Consider the following 19,505-nt stretch of genomic DNA (forward strand, 5'->3'; position numbering starts at 1 on the left):
AGAACTGCAGATTATTCATAAAATGTTGATTATCTTACATATTCATCAGATCATGTGGAACAATTCCTCATAACATACAGAATGTTTTCAGCATTTAGTCTTAACGTTGCCTGTTTTAATACGTCTGAGTGGTTAGAGGAGAGTGTGACTGTCTTTATAGTGTTAACATGATATTGTGCTTTGAGGAACAGGAGCATCGTTCTTGGTCGTTACATCATAACGTTACAGTGATTATCTGTTGAATCCTGCTCTGCTCTCTGATTGGATGACACGTCTGACCACTTGTTGAAGTGCCTGCATAGTTTTATTTCTAACGTTTTGCACTCAGCTGTGTTTGCACTCACTCTAAACAATATTTTGTCCCACATGTGGAGCTGAAGCTTTCAAACATGAACAGTAACTGGAAGAAACTTGCAGCTGAAGGGTTGATCCAGTTTTATCTGTGAAAACAGCATTTTAAGGTCAGACTGTATCTACGACACTTGCATGGAGCATTAATGAGGTTTAGAGAAGGCGTCTTTGTTTCACAACATACAATATTCTTCTGTATGTGAACACACAAACACACACATGCTAAAAATCCCAGGAGCAGATTCTGGTGAAAGTTTCCAGCTCAGTCTCAGACAGATGAATAAGCTGATCACCGTCCTGCAGCAGTAAGTGTATGATTTAAATATTCCTGAACTTCTGTGAGAACATTCATTTATTGTAGAGTGAGAACATGCCTCCTTAACACTCCATTCATGATTAAAGTCAGTGTTTGTTTTTATCCTCCAGACTAGTTCTGGACTGCAATGAATGTTTACTGAAGACTCTCCAGAGTCAGTTTAGCGGACAGAGAAAACCTAGTTTGGACCAGGACGAGGTTGTTTCCAGGAAACTGGTCCCACTTGGTTTAACAGTAGAAAGTCTGACTGACACTCAGGGATTTTGAGATGATTTCATATAAGATCACAAGTATAAACTTTACAGTCGTTCCTGCTTCATAAGCAGCTCCTTCCCTCCCCCGTGGAGAGAGGAAGGTAAAAGCCCCCTAAAATAGGCCCAGCAACGCCCCTGAACAACAGTTTTCACCATGTTTGTGTCTGCAGGTGTTAAAATGATCTGATAACAGTAGAGATGGTTGTCATAGTGATGAGTTATGTTGCTCTGTTGACCTCATTGAACGAAACACCAGAAGAAACAAATAAGAGTATTTATCAATCACTTAACAATCAATTTATCAATTCTTTTTCATTACTAAAGAGTTGGGCTGCTTTGAATTATTATTTTAAAAATAATAAATTCAGTACAGGATTAGAATAGATTTATATTTTAAATATGATAAAATATTGTTTCCATCAGAAAAGTCACCATATAAATCCAATAATATCTCAATTGAAAGGAATAAAAATGTCAGTAAAATAAATAATATTCCTGACATTAAATTACTGAGTGAAGTTTAGAAAGAATGAAGAACTCAGACATCAGTTAGTATCTTCATCCTGTCCTCCTCCTCCTCCCTCTGCTGCTGGTTGAGAGAAGGTGTTTCAGCCAGAAGCAAAGTTATTAACACACGCTAGAATACAAACTAGGCGAAACACAAACACGACATATAGAGCAGAGCAGAGGACAGAAGCTAGTGTGACCATAAATGACAGCAAACCGCAGTAGAGACTCCCTGTGTCTACACAGGAGGCGTTCAGGTACAGTGTTGAGCGTAGGTCACCTGAGTTTTAGAAGCGCAACATAGGAAAACCCAGAAATCTAATGATGGAATAGTGAAAATGTGCATTTGAATGTAGGACTATGGAAACTCATGTCCCAGTGAAAAATAGTTCTTTCAGTTTAATTAAACTCAAAAGGCTCAATAATTGTCCTTTTAATATGTTTTATTCAATTATGACAGTTGCTACAGACAATTCTTAACACTAAATACCTGCCTAAAAAGGAAATATAAATTATATAAAGTTTATTGTATTTTACTTGATTTCTTTGTTTGATTTCTTTTATTTAGGCATTTTAAATCTTCCATAGAACTGCAGTACACATGTGTTTAATGTAGAGGAGAGGAGACAGACTCCATTTTACATTCCACAGAGAAAAAGGAGGAGAGCAGGATGTAGAAGGCAGGGTGAGTGTTAATACCATAGTATTATTTATGTTCAAGGTCTCCACACTATTGAGAGAACGTACATTTTGTGAAGAAGTGAAGAAGCAGATCTGTGTCAAAGGTGTCAGAGTTTAAAAGATGTTTAAAGCCAAAGTTAACTTCTTGTTCTCACTGCTGTACACTGTTCAAACTCTCCACTCAAAACCATGTAATCTTACATCTAAACCAAACTTTGCCTTCAGACGTCACAGAAAAGCCATCAAATACACAAACACACTAGAAAACAGCCATTACACACTAGTGAGATCAATTCAATTCAACACTACTGTAAAAACCTGTTACTGCAATGAATTATGGTGCTTATGGTTTTCCCCCAGAACAACCTCTTTACATGATGAACACAATGTAAAGACACAACACACAGAAACATTTTATAGAAGGAAAGGAATCACATTTATTCAGCCTCAGGTCTTTGTGGATCCGTTGTTCCAAAACAAGTGAACTGACCTCTGACCCCTGGTATCTCTCTATCCTGAGCTTCTGATTGGTTTGTGAACAGTTCTGACTCTCAGTGTTTCCACCTGGAGGATTGCGTGTTAATTGTGTTCCAGCTGTGATGACTTGAGTTAATGATATTGAACGCCAGCGCTTCCTTTATGAGCACATGAGTGAAAACAAGAGAATAGTGTTTATAGTTTATAGTAGATGAGTCTGTCTTTTGGTAGATGGCGTCATGGTTTGGGATGTTTAGTTAATGGGTCCAGTTATAGTGTGTAAACCATCGAGAAAAACTGTAATTATTTAGTTGATTAAAGTGTGTCAGAATAATATGAAATCACAGTGTTGACGTCTTCAAACGTTTTCTTCTTTGTTCTTCTGGTTTCTGCGTCCTCACAGTGATGTAACATGACTCACTGCTGCAGTTAAAATAGAGAGAAGTCACAGTTAAGAACCACACAGATGTTTATCTGAAGTCTGTTTGTTGGATTTAAACCAGAGTCAAAGTTTATCTTTGTGATGGTTGTAGTTAAAGTCATGTAAAATAATAAGAAGCTACTAAGTTGGTAGGTTGTAGGCCGGTGAGTGAATGTGTCCAGGCTCTTTGATTCTGATGGGTCACATGTCACATTGACTGGAAACCAGAAGATGAGCGGTTGTGTGGAGGAGAACAAATCAGAGTCTCCAGTATCCACCTGTGTGTCCAAACATCATCCTCCAGACTTCAGTGATGAAGCTGGACCCTCAGACTTAAAATAAGAGACTGTTTCTACTGAAAGCAGAAATGCAGTTCAGTAATTTACGTTAATGTGAGCAGGAACATTTGCATGTCTTAATCATAAGTTTAACTGAATATAAATATGACTGTTTCTGGGCTGTGTTTGCTTTAGTCCAGATTTGACAGTTTTTAACCTGCATCCTGTTGGATTCAGGTGTTTTGAGTTTCCATTTTCTAAACTTCTACATCTTCAGCTCTGAACAGATTATGAAACACTGAATGATTTCAAGCAGGAACTTTGCACTCTAAGATGAGTTAACGTTCCCAGGCACTATACCTGATTTCAGCCATAGAGCAGTTTTAAATTCATATAATACTTAATTCAATATATTGCACACATTTCCTCCTGGACAACTTTTCAGGTTCACAAATATTTTCTTGCTTTAATCACTATTATAAAGTGACATGATTTATTCTTTATTCAGATTGTGGGGCTGCAGGTTTGCAGAGATCAGCTGTGCTTCTCTGGCCTCAGCTCTGAAGTCCAGCCCCTCCCATCTGAGAGAGCTGGGCTGAGTGACAACAAGCTGCAGGATTCAGGAGTGAAGCTGCTGTGTGATTTTCTGAAGAGTCCACACTGTAGACTGGAGACGCTGAGGTCAGACACCATTTTTTTACCTCTGTGCTGAGATTAATATAATGTGACAGTTGTGATGGCACTACACTGAAGACATAAAGCTGATATTATGCTGATCCACACCGAGTATCTTAATGGGAAGTCTAATGGGAAGTCTATTTCTTCTTCAGTGGTTTAGTCCATTGACTGTGTCAGAGCAATGTCGAGCTGCATACTTAAAACCTTCATATAACAAGAAAAATCTACACTGGATAATTCACTCTGAACCTCTGAAACTGTGTTTTTTGTCTTTTATATTTGAAAGTTTTTAATCTGCATCCTGTTGGGTTCAGGTGTTTGGAGTTTCCGTCTTCTAAAAATTAGGGTTGAAAAAAAGGATAGATTTTCTGATTAATCACCATTTGTATTTGAATGATCAATAATTGATTTTGAAATCCAGAGATGGATCTTTGCATTTGTACCTTACTCAGTAAAGGTGTACATGTGCACTGTGTTGTGTATATGCAGAGGTTACTCATTGTAAATTATTCACTTAGAACAGCATGATTTGTAAAATGCCTACTTTGTTTAAATTGAGTTTTTACAGCATGCACAAAAATCTCATTTTAATTATGAAAGTAACACAAATGCTAGCTGCTATATTAGCTGCCTTGAGTCACAACAGTCCCATAAACTGTGACATGAATAGTTTCAGTCCGTGGACCTGCTGCAGTTTACGGGACTGTCATGACTCAGGATGATCAGCTGACTCTGGCTGTCTAGTAAGGGATCTAGAGATCACATCTACAAGAGGAACAGACTGAAAAAAGACTCCACACACTGATCTGAGCTCTTAGTTTGTGTTTCTTGACAAGATATTATCTCTGACTATGATATGTGAAACCATGGAAGTGGACTGAACAGTGCGCAGATTTTATTGTATTCAGTCTGTCTCTACCTGCCGGGGAGCTAAGGCCAGCCAGCAGCTGTCTGCATGTATCAGACTGATGTCTCGTCAACACAAATACAAACAGTGCAGATTAACTTACAAGCAGATTTTCAATTTCTGCTGTCTGTGCACAAAGTGATAAAGTTGAAACAGCAGGTACTGACAGTCCATGTGTTGCATTATGGGATAGCAGTTACGTTTTTTTTAAATGTGCATAATGATTAAGCCCTTGCAAGTGACGCAGGTCTTTTATTATTCTTTTATTATTCTTGCTAAACTGTTTTGCACTTGTATTTGGCTGCACAACATGAGTTTGAATAGATGGAGTCATTGGTGGAGCTGCAGAGTTTAAGAGGTGAAGTCACTATGTCATTATTTAAGTAGCAGCATGTTGTCATTAATGTTAATGAGAACCCTTTTTCACTGTTTGTATTTGACAGTTTTTAACCTGCATCCTGTTTGGAGTTTCCATTTTTTAAACTTCTACATTCTAAACCTTCTTCAGCTCTGAACAGATTATGAAACAGTGAATGATTTCAAGCAGGAACTTTGTCTTCCAACAGGGGTTAAAGTTCTCAGGCACTATGCCTGATTTCAACCATAGGGCAGCTCTCAATTCATATAATACTGAATTCAATATATTGTACACATTTCTTCCTGGACAACTTTTCAGACTCACAATTCTTATCTTGCTTTAATCCCTGTTCTAAAGTGACATTTATTCTTTATATAGATTGATAGAGTGCAGTTTGTCAGGGATCAGCTGTACTTCTCTGGCCTCAGCCCTGAAGTCCAACCCCTCCCATCTGAGAGAGCTGGGCTGAGTCACAAAATGCTGCAGGTTTCAAGATTGAAGATGTGGGGTGTTGTTCAGCTAAGTCCATGCTGTAGACTGGAGACTCTGAGGTCAGACACCATTTTTTCCTTCTGTGCTGAGATTTATATAATGTGACAGTTGTGGTGACACTAAACTGCAGAAATAAAGCTGATATTATGCTGATCCACATTGAGTATCTTAATGGGAAAGTCTATTTCTTCTTCAGTGGTTTAGTCCATTGACTGTGTCAGAGCAATGTTGAGTTGCACATTTAAAACCTTCGCTGGATAATTCACTCTGAACCTCTGAAACTCTTTGATTTTTACGTGAAATTTCACTTTCACTTAAAATTTTGTTCTTCAAATGTAAACCAAAAAACTCAGTCAGACAGCAACAAATATAATATAGAAAATATTTACTTGTTCCAACACTTTTATGAAGCTGTACAGTGTTTACACTGACTGAAATATTTAAACACATGATGCCGTGATTTTTTTATGGCAACACCATTCCATTAAATGTAAATATTGGAGATATATTGAACATCCCTTTCCTCCTATTAAAATCCTTCCTGATATATTTGGTATTTTTGTAAACATTGGGATCTTGAGTAGAATCTGGAATAATTCTGTTGGTTTTTTAGTTGTGTTTGTACTGCACAACATGAGTTTGTATAGATGGAGGTACTGGTGGAGCTGCAGAGTTTAAGAGGTGAAGTCACTATGTCATTATTGAAGTAGTAGCATGTCGTCATTAATATTAATTATTATGAGTTCTTTTTCACTGTTTGTATTTGACATTTTTAACCTGCATCCTGATAGGTTCAGGTGTTTAGTTTCCATTTTCTAAATTTCTACATTCAAACCTTCTTCAGCTCTGAACAGATTATGAAACATTGAATGATTTAAGCAGGAACTTTGTTTTCTAACAGGGGTTAAAGTTCTCAGGCAACATGCCTCATTTCAGCCATAGAGCAGTTTTAAATTCATATAAAGGCCTTTACACACTGGTGGCATTTTTTCTTGTGCGATTAATTTGCACATCAATATGTTTTTTTGAACTGTTTTTGTCTTTCACACAGAATGTGAATATTATAAGCTGAAAACGCAACATGATTTTTTTCGGAATGAGGTCAATTTTTCTGACTTTTCACACAGCGAATAAAAGCATCAGCCAATCACAAAGCGTAATCTGCACAGACAGCTGTTTATTGCAAAGGCCCACATATGTGTTTTGAACTTATTTACCATATCTACATCGATTGATCAGCTCCCAGTCTGTCTGTGAGCTTGTCTGTTTCACTGCAGGTAGACAGGTAGGCTCACTTGCTACAGAGGGCAGAGAAATAAAGCCAATGAATCAATACACTGCTGTATCATGTATCATCATATGCGTCATCATCATGTATTTATAAATACAAACACTGTGGATTTCTTCCCGTGGAGCCGACATGCAAACTGTTTTGGTTCAGTAAATGTCTGCTGTCAGTCAGCCTTGTGAAGGCAGTTGGTCTGGCCGCTGTCAGATGGCTGCTTATGTGGAAAAAGACACTAGAGAGATGAGAAGTCCAGCAACACTTGTAGTGTGAAGAACAACTTCATTGGTTGACGGACGCGTTTCGGTTTGTGCTGACCTCTTTCCCTTCTCCGTGCATCTTGGAAGTAGGTGAAGTTGTGCCAGAGACCCTTACTCTGAAAAAGACACTAAACTCAGGTCAGAGACCGTCATCATCACTGGAGGATTATGTCTACATCATCCTGTGATGATGATCTTGTCCTTCTTCTCTTCACTCGACAAAAGAAAAGGAGAGCTTTATATCCATTCAATCCACTCCGACCTGCGTTCAGCTTCTCTGTCCACAGAAGCAGCCATCTGACTGCCTTCACCAGGCTGACAGACAGCAGAATGAGCTGTCACAAATTATTCAAAAATGTACGTTTCTGTGTTTCTGTAACAAATTTGTATCGCTGCCAGTGTGAATAATTTTGATGCAAACTATTTGCAGGCGATTATTTCAAAATTTCATGCCATTTATTCGTATCACTGTGTATGTGCACAGGCCTTAAGACTTAATTCAATATATTGTACAAATTTCCTCCTGGACAACTTTTCAGGCTCACAAATCTTTTCTTGCTTTAATCCCTGCTCTAAAGTGGCTTAATTTATTCTTTATTCAGATCGAAGTACTACAGGTTGTCACAGATCAGCTGGTCTTTTCCACTGAATTTGAAGAACCTGCAGCATTCAGGGGTGAAGCTGCTGTGTGATCTACAGGAGAGTCCACACTGTAGACTGGAGACTCTAAGGTTAGTAGAGAGTTGGAGTCAATCCATGCTGTTTCAGCAGTATTGTATTAAACATGATCAAAGATTCAATATTTCCTGATGAACCTCCAACCTTCTCAGTGACTGCTTTCCTCAGTGAAGCTGTGAGAGGAGAATGGTAACAGGCTTCAGGAGTGGACAGAAAGACAGAGAGAGAGAGAACAGTCAGTTGAGCTGATCAGATGGGCCAGAAGCTTGTTGTGATCATGTGTTTGAGTTGAAGTGAAGACGACTGATCACTGGCTCTGATTTTACACAAGCATCATTACGTTTAGTAACCATGTGGTCTTTATACAGACCAGAACCTCTGCTGAAGTCCAGGAATCACAGCAGGTGTTTGGCTGACAGCTGTGTTCTGAATGATTGTCATGTGATGATTTGACAGCAGGAAAGATCTTCAAATCCCACAGAAACTCTGAAGCTTTTAAACTTTTCTAATAGTTCACAAATATCAACAGTAAATCCATCAGTAAACTGATGAGTGAATGTCTCTTTTTCTGCAGTAATGATGTGTTCATGATTCTCAGCACTTTATTTCCTCTGTGTACTTCAGTGAAATCTGCAGAGTAAACAGACTTGATAGCAAACGTCTGTGCAGGTGTGTGAGCTTGGAGCTCAGTCCCTGCTGCTCTTTATACTGGATGTGCTGCATCACTGACTGACAGCTGATGAAGTGAGTCTCATTAAACACTGATTTATGACCTCTGTTGTTTCTTCTTCTCTCATCAGATGGAAGCTGTGATCTCATTAAGAGTGTGAATGAACATCCAGGAGTGTGTGTTGAGAGAGGATCAGCTGTATACTGATGATCCATCTGGATCTGGATCTTAAGTGACTACAAACTTAACAGTTATCTCCTATAAGATTAAAAAACAGGTGTTATTGGTCAGACTCTGACCCTGGGTCCATATTTATCAAGCATCTCAGAATCACATGGAGAATTAACGATGACTAAAACTTATTCATGAGGCAGAGGATAATTTTCTCTGACTGTCAGCAGGAGACTGATTACTCCTGGGAGAGAGTGAGACGTTGCTGTTTTACCACAGTCGGAGCAGCAAAGTAGAAATAATGATGACGTGTTGTAGTTCTCTCACAGTCTCAGCTGGAAATATGAAACAGTGGTAATTTGGTATATTATGTGTATAAGCAGGTAACCAGTCAGGTAACTTACCAAGGTTATGGAACAAAACTATGATGCCAAAATTCATTATAAGATGATATTTACAAAGTGTAAAGAAAGCCTGAGAAATAAATGTAGCCTATATGTTAATGAAGATAACAGGTAATTAGACTCAGCTGTGTGAAATGATGTTGGTTCAGCCATATGGTGTCACAGCCTGTAATACTGCTGCATCTTGCACATATTGCACAGACACATGTTGCAAACCCTCTCCATGAAGAACATCTTCTCTTCCACTGTCCAATTCCTATTTCAACTACACCCCACGTTAACTTGTGTTCTCTACATGAAGGTAAATACAGTGTAACAATAGAAACATATATTGTTCAGGTGCATCCTCCTCTCTCAAATATCAGGCTGTAGCTCTGCTGTTATTTTAAGGAGCCTCAATAAAAAATAAGCCTATAAAATATTTGAGCTGTTGTAATGAAGTTGAGATATCCTTCATTATGCAGCTGACATGATTGTGTGTAAATCAAAGTTTTAGTGGGCTGTAACTGAGGACCCTCGTCATGCTCATTATCTTTACGACGTGCATTAAGCCAGATCAAAGTTTGATTCATGACTTCCATCATTGTTGCTTCTGACAGAATCGTCACTGTTGCACAGCTGCATTTTCCCCGTTACCATAAAGTGTAACATTGTGAGGACGTTCTGTATTTATTTAAATGATGTTCTGTAGAAACATCATGTGTTCTCCTCTGCATCACACACAAAGTCAGTCTCACTAATGATTCTGTTTTAGTCCAAACAATCTTTTAATAAGCTCAGTGTCATCAAGCGTTCCCAAAACATCTCTCCTCTCAGGGAATATCTCTGCCTGAACTCCATCTCCTGCAGCTCCGAAATATTGGCAAAGATAGGAATCATTTACCAAGTTTGGAAAGTTGATAAAAGGCTTTTTCTCCTAAAAGTAGAAGCAGAGATGCGTCACTCTGATCATTTTTGGCCAGTTAGGAGTGATTTCCTGCTCTGAGACGCTTGATAAATACGGGCCCAGATGTGACAGATTGGATGTCCACAAATTTCATTCAGTTAAATTGTGAAAGAATTTATCATTGAAGTGTCTTTAGTGATAAAGTACTTGGTTCTTTACAGGAAATTTACTCACTTTAGATTATCTGTGTTTTCTTTATTCCTTCACTTTATTGCTGAAATCAAGTGAAATATAAAAACAAGGAAACAGCGCCACCAAGTGACAATATGAGAAAACAATCCTGGTCTTTGCTTTGTCTCTTGATAAACTGTCTGACGTCCTTCCAGAATATTTTGGTGTAAATACAACGAAAGAATAAAGAAAGTCTGGACAACAACCTGCTCGCAGAAGCATATTTATGAATAGATTCCAGAAGAATTTCATTACAGGATGTTACTGATGATTTAAGGCTGAAATGGAGATAAAATTACTTTATAAAATCACTTTTCTGCAGCAGAGAAATAAAGCAGAACATCCTGTTAGCGTCGTCCTGACGAACTTTAACATTTACAGTCATGTGATGTATTGGTAATGTGACAGTATTGATTGGTGCAGCTATTAGAAATCACATTCTGGATATGTAATCAGAAATAACGAGATGTGTCGCTTCTTCAAGATGTAAAATATTTTATTTTCTGTAAATGATTCTAAATCAGATTCAACATTTTCCCCCCAAAAAACAAAACAAAAACCAAACATCTTCATCATCATCATCACACTGTTTACGTCCAATAATAAAAAACAAAAAAAAAGGCTTCATGTCGACTGACTGTACACATCAGCAGAGTCCTGATAAAACCTCGTATGTACACGGCAGCAGGACTCTGAGCACAAAGTGACAAAAAGTAAAAACACACAGACGCCTGCAGCCAAAACGCTGGGTGAAAAAAACACAAAGACACAAAACTCAAAAGAAGGCCGCAGTGAAACCTGCCCGACACTCAGGAAGCATTTAGTCTGTTCACAGTCTTCGTCCAATCAGAACGCACCGCCTCCACCGCCGGGACAGGAAACTTTATTATCAATGTAAAACTCTCCGATGGGCAGGTGATGAAGGTGAGGATGAGGATGTTAAGGTAGCTCTCGGTGGAGTGATTTCTAAACTTTGTTTTTTTTTAAATTTATGGTACAAATATTTACATGCTGCGACTCCGGACCCCGAACTCACCGTCGATTTAGAAAATAGCTTCATTCAGTAATAAATACAAAACAAAACAAAAAAAAAAAATCTCTTATCTTACAGGGAAATTAACAAAAAGCGAGGAAGAGGAGGAGGAAGAAAGCAACACGCTGACTCACAGAATCAAGTATGTTTCTCGAGGAATTTCTCTGTTTTTGTTTGAGTCTTGTTTGTTTTAGTGCAAGTTAATAAACCTCCCTTTGAGGACGACGACGTTCTGACATTTCAGTGGCGTTTACACTCACATTTACATCTGTGGTCATTTTTACACCCAATATACACGGAGGACCAGCCTCTTTATAAACCCCCCCTCAGGTTAACTGACCCCTCCCCCCATGATTATTACCTCTCTGATCAAAGCTGATTGATCAGATTTATTATTATTATTATACTTCTGATATGAAACTCAACTGTCAAACTACGCCCACAGAGTGTTGGGCGATCGACATCCAGCTTCAGCACCAAGACAGAGAGAGAGAGAGAGAGAGAGAGAGAGAAGAGAGAGAGAGAGAGAGAGAGAGAGAGAGAGACAGAGAGCGAGCGAGCGAGCGAGCTGCCAGTGTGTGTGTGTGTGTGTGTGTGTTCAGTTCATCCATTTGCGGCAGTTGACGGCTCCACAGTGACACGGGATCTTATGTTGATCGTCCTCCAGGTCGAACTTATAGTCATAACTCAGCTGAGAGAGAGAGAGAGAGAGAGAGAGAGAGGTCATTAACAGCTTCATGTTTGTCAATCAACCAATCAATCATATAGACCATGGGTCTCAAACTTGCGGCCCGCAGGCCAATTGATATGAAAGTTTTATATGAACGGCACTTTACTGTGTTATTGCACAAGCTGGAGCTGAACGAACCTGCCAATCACAGGAGTATATGCTACTATGCTATCTATACAGGAAGAATGTGCGCACCTCACGATAGATTGTGTCGTTATTTTTGCTACACAGCTTTCAGTAAAATTCAAAGGTGAATTATTAAACCTTATTAAAGCATCGTCTCTCTGTTAACGATCACTTCATTTTGTTTTGAAGCACTTTGTAAAGTCCGTTTCAACACGAGCTCTATCAATAAATCATTTATCATTCTTCTGATGTTTAATAACGATGATGACACGTCACAGTGGTGACGGTTTGCAGGAAAATGTGATGAATCAGTCGTTTCAAACATCCACAGCAGCCGTGCGTGATGATCAACTGTTGGAGAGCCTGTGCGTAATTCTCACTGAGGTCTGATGAGCGGAACGGACACAACTGTTGACGTACAAACGGAGGTTTAAAGACCTTTACATCCATTTTTGGCTCACTGTGACAGCAAATGAGGCTCGTGCATGTGATTCCACAGTGTGTGACATTAAAACAACAGAACCAGGTGTATCTGCGTCTTTATAAGTCTGGCAGATAATAATGTATGTGCATATTTCTGTCACATAATGCCACGTTGTGAAGAGAATTAAAAGTTAATATATATGTTTTCATGAACACACTTATGTTTATCCGACAGAGATCATAAATACAGAGAACAGCTGATGCTGCTGTGCCACACGTCATATTTGATTTGACAACGCCGCTGGCTTGGCAGCGCCCGCTGCATCCATGGAGTTATTATAGAAAATAAAAGCCAATCAATAACAGTGCAAACCATGGAATAATGGTGTTCTACTGTCCCGGCTTCATGTTCTCCACGTTTGCTCTGCAATGATGTGACATTCACAGAATGTACTGAATCATTTGCGGAAAGAGATTTATTCCTCAAAACATTTTACTCCATAGTGAACGCCTTGCACAATAAACATTATAAAGATATTTCTTTATGATGCCATTTGTTTCACTTGTTTCTATGACGACGTTTACAACAACAAAAGCACGGCGGGTAATGAACAACCCGGTAGTAGTCGCCTTTTTTGCACCTGCTATCCTAGCCTGCACCTGCTAAGCTTTTTTTGTGGAATACCTGATGCAGCCTCACCCAGACTCCGCCTCCAGCGGCCCCCAGGTAATTTGAGTTTGAGACCCCTGATATAGACAGACTGACAGCAAGGGTGTCATGTCCCAATATAATAAACCGATATGTTATATATCAATATAATGAACCAATATAATCACTATAATAAACCATTATCGATATATTTCTGTATTCAGTGACTCTGATGAGAAACTTCACTGCTCCGGCACCCAGATCAATATTAGATGTGTTGTCTTGTGTAATCAACTGATTGATCGTCTCTGTGTTCATGTCTGGTTTTGAAACTGCGCTCACTCAAACCAACTGATTGACGGGCTGATTGATCGATCAGTGTGGTACCTCTTCTCCTCTCTGGATGCGTCTGCAGGAGCTGATGATGATCTTGTTCTCCTTCTCCACGGTAACCACCTCGGTGATGCAGTTGGGAGCACACGAGTGGTTGATGTACCTGTCAATCACAGACGGGCGGACGATTATTTCACATAAACAAATAATCACAGCGGACAAAAACAAACCGGTCTGAACCAGTCTCACCTGGCAGGTCCTCCAGTGATGGTGGCGTCGATCACAAAGTCGTTGTCGATGCGGAACATATAGACACCGCGGTTCTACACACAAACAGAACAACCATTATTATCAGCGATCAATATGTGTGTGTGTTCATAAACTGTAATTGATTGCTGTTCCCCAAGATTCAGTCCTGGGCCATCATCATCATCATCATCATCATCATCAGCAGCAAACACAGCATCTGCTGCTACGCAGATGACACTCAACACTATGCTCAGTTTATCAGGAACCTAAACATGTGTTCTCATATATCAGCACTAAAAGAGTCTTTAACCCTTCTGAAGGTTCTCATGCTCAGTTCACGTTGTTGTCGTTTTTAAACGCACAATATGTAATTTCAGCCGCTAGGGGTCTCAATCAATACAACAACAAAACACAGTGAGAGTGTGATGATGGTGTGAAGTAGCAAGGGATCATGGGAGTTGTTGTCTTCGTCGTTAAATAACCAGCTTCACCGGGATAGGATTACTCCAGTGTTCATCATTCGGGATGTTTTTACCCGCAGAGGTCTCCTCCTCTCCAGAACAAACTTACACGCAGATTAAAATCGTTAAAAAACTAAATAAAGCTGTTTCACCTAAAAAAAAAAAAAAAATCAGTGTTTCTCCGACGATGTTTGGTGACCACCGGACTTCCTGGAGGGGCTGTTAGCCGAGCTGCTGCTAACGTTTGTCCAGTTTATTTCTCTGATAACTTAAGATCCAGACGTCCAATGACTAAAATCCTTCTTCCGGCTAAAAGATATAGTTAAAAACCACCTAAATTTATCATGAAAATGTGTCTTAAAACTGAATAAAAGTCCATTTATAACAGTTTGTGTGGAACAACCACAACGCCGATGTATTATCTTGTATGTGTGTAAGTTACTCTTTGGTAGACGCCATTGTAGCGGACAAACACAGCGCCGCCGTATGCATCTGGTGCGTGTTTACTCTTTGGTAGAGGAGGTATGACGCCATGGACAGGCGACCAAATGAAACGGTCCGTTACTTTGATTAAATTACAGATTTCTCTGAGTTTGAACATTATTTGAAACATTTGGGATAATGTAAGTACACAACTCAACAACATATATAACACAGGTCTAGTTGTTTTTAGACATTTTAATGTGGAATAATTACATATTATACCTTTAACGTTAAGTATAACTAGTGCAGCGTCCGTTAAAACGGGCCGATTGCTGCTTCAACACACAAAAATAAATCCAGTTGATGTGAGGTGTGAATGAGTATCAACACCAACAACATGAAAGAAACTAAGTCTATTATACACAGATGTTAAATACTGTGATAGTGAATCTTTGCTCATTTCAAGTATAATGAGGGCTGCATTTAAACGTAAAACACATAACAGAGTTTTTGAAATAATGTGCGTCCTAAAATAAAGTGGATGGATCATACTGGGCTGTCAGATTGTTTATTTTTATTCTAGTATATGTGCTCAAAAGATTTGTGCTTACATAAGACAAACTGGTGTTAAACTATCTGTGGGAAGTATCTTAAGAGTCTGTCCATTCTTGGTTTAAAGCCGTTTTCCTGTCGACGTTTATCTTTTTAGAGCACACCATGTGAAAAAACTGTTTCTCTGACTGGCTGAACAGCTCTGATCACCAGCTCTGCTCATTCTTATGGTTTTATTAACGTGGAGTACAAAAAAAAATAGAAACAAATATTTTTTGGTAAAAACAACTCATGCAGGGACTTGAGGGTTTAATGAACACACTATTACGACTGTCATTTAGCGGTTTCCAGTTAGGCCCTATGCAATTTTCAAATCATCAAATTTTAACCAATTTTATCCAAATTGCACTAAATTCGGCACTGCACTTCCTTGGGTCCCCAGCAGAACACCAGCCAGGTGTGACATTGATGGGATGAATGGTTTTCGCAATAAATGAAGGACATACATACAGACAGACAGACAGAGTCCTTCCTTATAGTTACATTGTTTGTCATTCAGTAACAGAACAAGCACAAGTCGTGCCAGTGAGGGACATGACATCAATACAACTCAAGATATCTCAGTTTTCATTCTGAGGTTTCAGTGGTGTCTTAGTGATGGGTTTTATAAGCAGTCCATTTGTCCCATTTTGTCAATAAACTGTTGAATTCTGTTGCAACATGTGAGTCTTTCCATATCAAATATCTTGAAATCATTCAGCCGGTGTCTCAGAGACGATTTCCTGCTGATTGCCTTCTCAGCCAACAGAACTTTAACCAGATATCGTCTAAGTATAGCACCACATGCGTCTTTGGTAATAATTAACCCAATATCACTTTCAACTCTCCACATACATCATCCCAGTTTTGCCATTTTCTCATTTTCATAAATTCTCAGCTAACACGAGCGTCTCCAGCATGTCTGTTGTGTAAATGAAAATTTGCTTTAAGTCTTTGGAGTAATGAAGAATCTGATTGTATTTGTCCAACAGAATTCTTTCCACATCGTGGAGCTGGTGGTTGTTTGCTGTATGTTACATATAGTGTACCAGTCCTCTTTGGATAACTGTATTTTGCTTTCTATTTCCCATTTATCTCTAATATAAAGTGTGGAGATTCCTCTGCTTGATGCAGCAGTATTATTCTTGTATGCATTAAACAGTGTCACAATCATTATTTGGCTCATGAAATTATTTTCTAAAAGGTGTTGACTGAACTTTATTGGAGGCTTTAGTTTGTGCTGCTGTTGACTTGCATTCAGTTAAATACTGAGAGGTGCTTTTACACTCATTCACATAAATAAAAACCTCTGTCCGTTTAAAGGAAAATACTTCAACAGCAGCACAACATACAGCCACCAATAAAGCCGAATCAACACCTTAAGAAAACAATTTCAACATTATACATCGACACCAGGAAACTCGGCTGCTGCTTCTAGAAAAACACTGATGGTTTTTAGTGAAAATCATTTAAAACCAATAATGATGAGCCTTTTGTTAAAGTGTGTTACCTGTGACTCGTACAGCCTCTCCTTACGGTTGGCTACTTCACTCCTGATGATGGTGCCGATGTACTCAATGACCATGGTGCATTTCTCGATGTCTCTGGCAGCGTACAGACCCAGACCCTGAACACACACACACACACACACACACACACACACACACACAGTCAGTGACCTCCTGCTTCAGTCAGCTGTCATGTGTTCAGCCTGTTTTCAGGTGTCTCACCTGGATGCGAGAGCGAGCCAGGTAGACGTTGCTCTTCCACTCGGCCTTCATGCGTCGGTACTGGGATGACTTGGAGTGGCGGCCTTGATGAGCTCCAGCCACAGACTCGCCTGGCGACAGAGAGATGACGCCGGGAACGAGGCCGACAATGGAGCCCACCGACCCCTGACACCTGGGAGCGATGCTGGTCAACAGGTACGGTCTGACAGAGAGAGAGCTACAGTGTCAGTCTGCTTCAAACAAAGCGTTTGTCACATGGACCAAGTGTGAGGTCTTTAATAGTTCTGTAGTTTGGTGTAGTTCAGGTGTAATTTAGGTCTATCTGGGAGTAGTTACGTATATTTGAGTGTAGTTTAGGTGTAATTGGGTGTAGTTTGGTGAGGTTGGGTGTAGTCCTGTTGTGGTACCTCTTGGCCTGGTAGGCTTTGGGCTCAGATCGGGCCGACCCAGATGGGTTGAAGGCCAGAGGCCACTCCATGAGAGGATTCCTGCCGTAACGAAAGGTGTAGCGCTCACAGGCCTCCACACCTGGTAACTACAGACACAGAGAGCAGAGAGGTAACTACAGACACACAGACCAGAGTGGTAACCTCAGACACACAGAGAGCAGAGAGGTAACTACAGACACACAGACCAGAGTGGTAACCTCAGACACACAGAGAGCAGAGAGGTAACTACAGACACACAGACCAGAGTGGTAACTACAGACATACAGAGCAGAGAGGTAACTACAGACACACAGACCAGAGTGGTAACCTCAGACACACAGAACAGAGAGGTAACTACAGACACACAGAGCAGAGAGGTAACTACAGACACACAGAGCAGAGAGGTAACTACAGACACACAGAGCAGAGAGGTAACTACAGACACAGAGCAGAGAGGTAACTACAGACACACAGAGCAGAGTGGTAACTACAGACACACAGAGCAGAGAGGTAACTACAGACACACAGAGCAGAGAGGTAACTACAGACACACAGAGCAGAGAGGTAACTACAGACACAGAGCAGAGTGGTAACCTCAGACACACAGAGAGCAGAGAGGTAACTACAGACACAGAGCAGAGTGGTAACCTCAGACACACAGAGAGCAGAGAGGTAACTACAGACACACAGACCAGAGTGGTAACTACAGACATACAGAGCAGAGAGGTAACTACAGACACACAGACCAGAGTGGTAACCTCAGACACACAGAACAGAGAGGTAACTACAGACACACAGAGCAGAGAGGTAACTACAGACACACAGAGCAGAGAGGTAACTACAGACACAGAGCAGAGAGGTAACTACAGACACACAGAGCAGAGTGGTAACTACAGACACACAGAGCAGAGAGGTAACTACAGACACACAGAGCAGAGAGGTAACTACAGACACACAGAGCAGAGAGGTAACTACAGACACAGAGCAGAGTGGTAACCTCAGACACACAGAGCAGAGAGGTAACTACAGACACACAGAGCAGAGAGGTAACTACAGACACACAGAGCAGAGAGGTAACTACAGACACACAGAGCAGAGAGGTAACTACAGACACACAGAGCAGAGAGGTAACTACAGACACAGAGCAGAGAGGTAACTACAGACACACAGAGCAGAGTGGTAACTACAGACACACAGAGCAGAGAGGTAACTACAGACACACAGAGCAGAGAGGTAACTACAGACACACAGAGCAGAGAGGTAGCTACAGACACAGAGCAGAGTGGTAGCTACAGACACAGAGCGGAACGGTAACTACAGACAGCTGTACATACAGACTCGATTATCCTGCTGACTGCAGACGTGGTCAGACCAAACAGATCTTCTCCTTTCAGGTAAACTGGGAAGAGTTTCAGAGTCCCACTGGAGGATCTCATCTGGGACACTGGTTCCAGGATCTGATCCCACACAGCTGGAGACAGACAGAGTTCATCAGTATGGTCAAACAGAGCTGCTGCTGAGCCTCTGCTGCTTCACTTCATGCTTTTGTCTGTTTGGATCTGTCTATTATGTCTTGTGCTTAGGGAGCTGTATTTGTGTATTTGTTGTTTTTCTACTATGGGATATCTCCTGTAGCGTTATTTGTGGGGGATTTATGTTTATATTGGATAATATTTATTTATTGTGCTGTTGGATGATGGGGGGCTAACATGCTGGAGTGTTTGGTTTGTTGTTAATGTGTCTGAATAATTCCATGAGGGATGTAAATAATCAGACATGAAAATAAAACTATTCATTCATTTATTCATGCTTTACAGGTGAGGTTTACCCTTAGGTGTTGGTCCGGTCAGTATGAGGTCATCGTGTCCCTTCTCCACCACCTTCACTTTAAACAGCGGCCGGCCGTCCTCCTCCTCGATGTAGCACATGTACTTACAGCGTCTGCAGGAATGCAGCCATGTTTCAGTTTAATGACAGATCTGGTGCTTTCATCTCTGCTTTATTACTATAATTATTATTATAAT

The 19,505-nt window shown here is 40.2% G+C and overlaps 1 protein-coding gene across 13 annotated transcripts in view; it reads right to left on the reverse strand.

Moving 5' to 3' along the window:
- Positions 1–10,776: 10,776 nt before the first annotated feature.
- Positions 10,777–19,505, reverse strand: part of LOC121888113 (histone-lysine N-methyltransferase 2C-like) — an 80,720-nt gene continuing 71,991 nt past the window's right edge. For all 13 annotated transcript variants that reach the window (XM_042399449.1, XM_042399457.1, XM_042399455.1 and 10 more), the window contains 8 exons: positions 19,310–19,422; positions 18,816–18,952; positions 17,461–17,588; positions 17,054–17,255; positions 16,834–16,950; positions 13,849–13,922; positions 13,654–13,762; positions 10,777–12,029 (listed from right to left, as the gene is read on the reverse strand). In XM_042399449.1, the coding sequence (XP_042255383.1) occupies positions 11,937–12,029; positions 13,654–13,762; positions 13,849–13,922; positions 16,834–16,950; positions 17,054–17,255; positions 17,461–17,588; positions 18,816–18,952; positions 19,310–19,422 (973 nt within the window). In that variant the 3' untranslated portion in view covers positions 10,777–11,936. The remainder of the gene's footprint in view (positions 12,030–13,653; positions 13,763–13,848; positions 13,923–16,833; positions 16,951–17,053; positions 17,256–17,460; positions 17,589–18,815; positions 18,953–19,309; positions 19,423–19,505) is intronic.

This window comes from Thunnus maccoyii, chromosome 21, assembly GCF_910596095.1.
Source record: "Thunnus maccoyii chromosome 21, fThuMac1.1, whole genome shotgun sequence".
NCBI lineage: Eukaryota > Metazoa > Chordata > Actinopteri > Scombriformes > Scombridae > Thunnus > Thunnus maccoyii.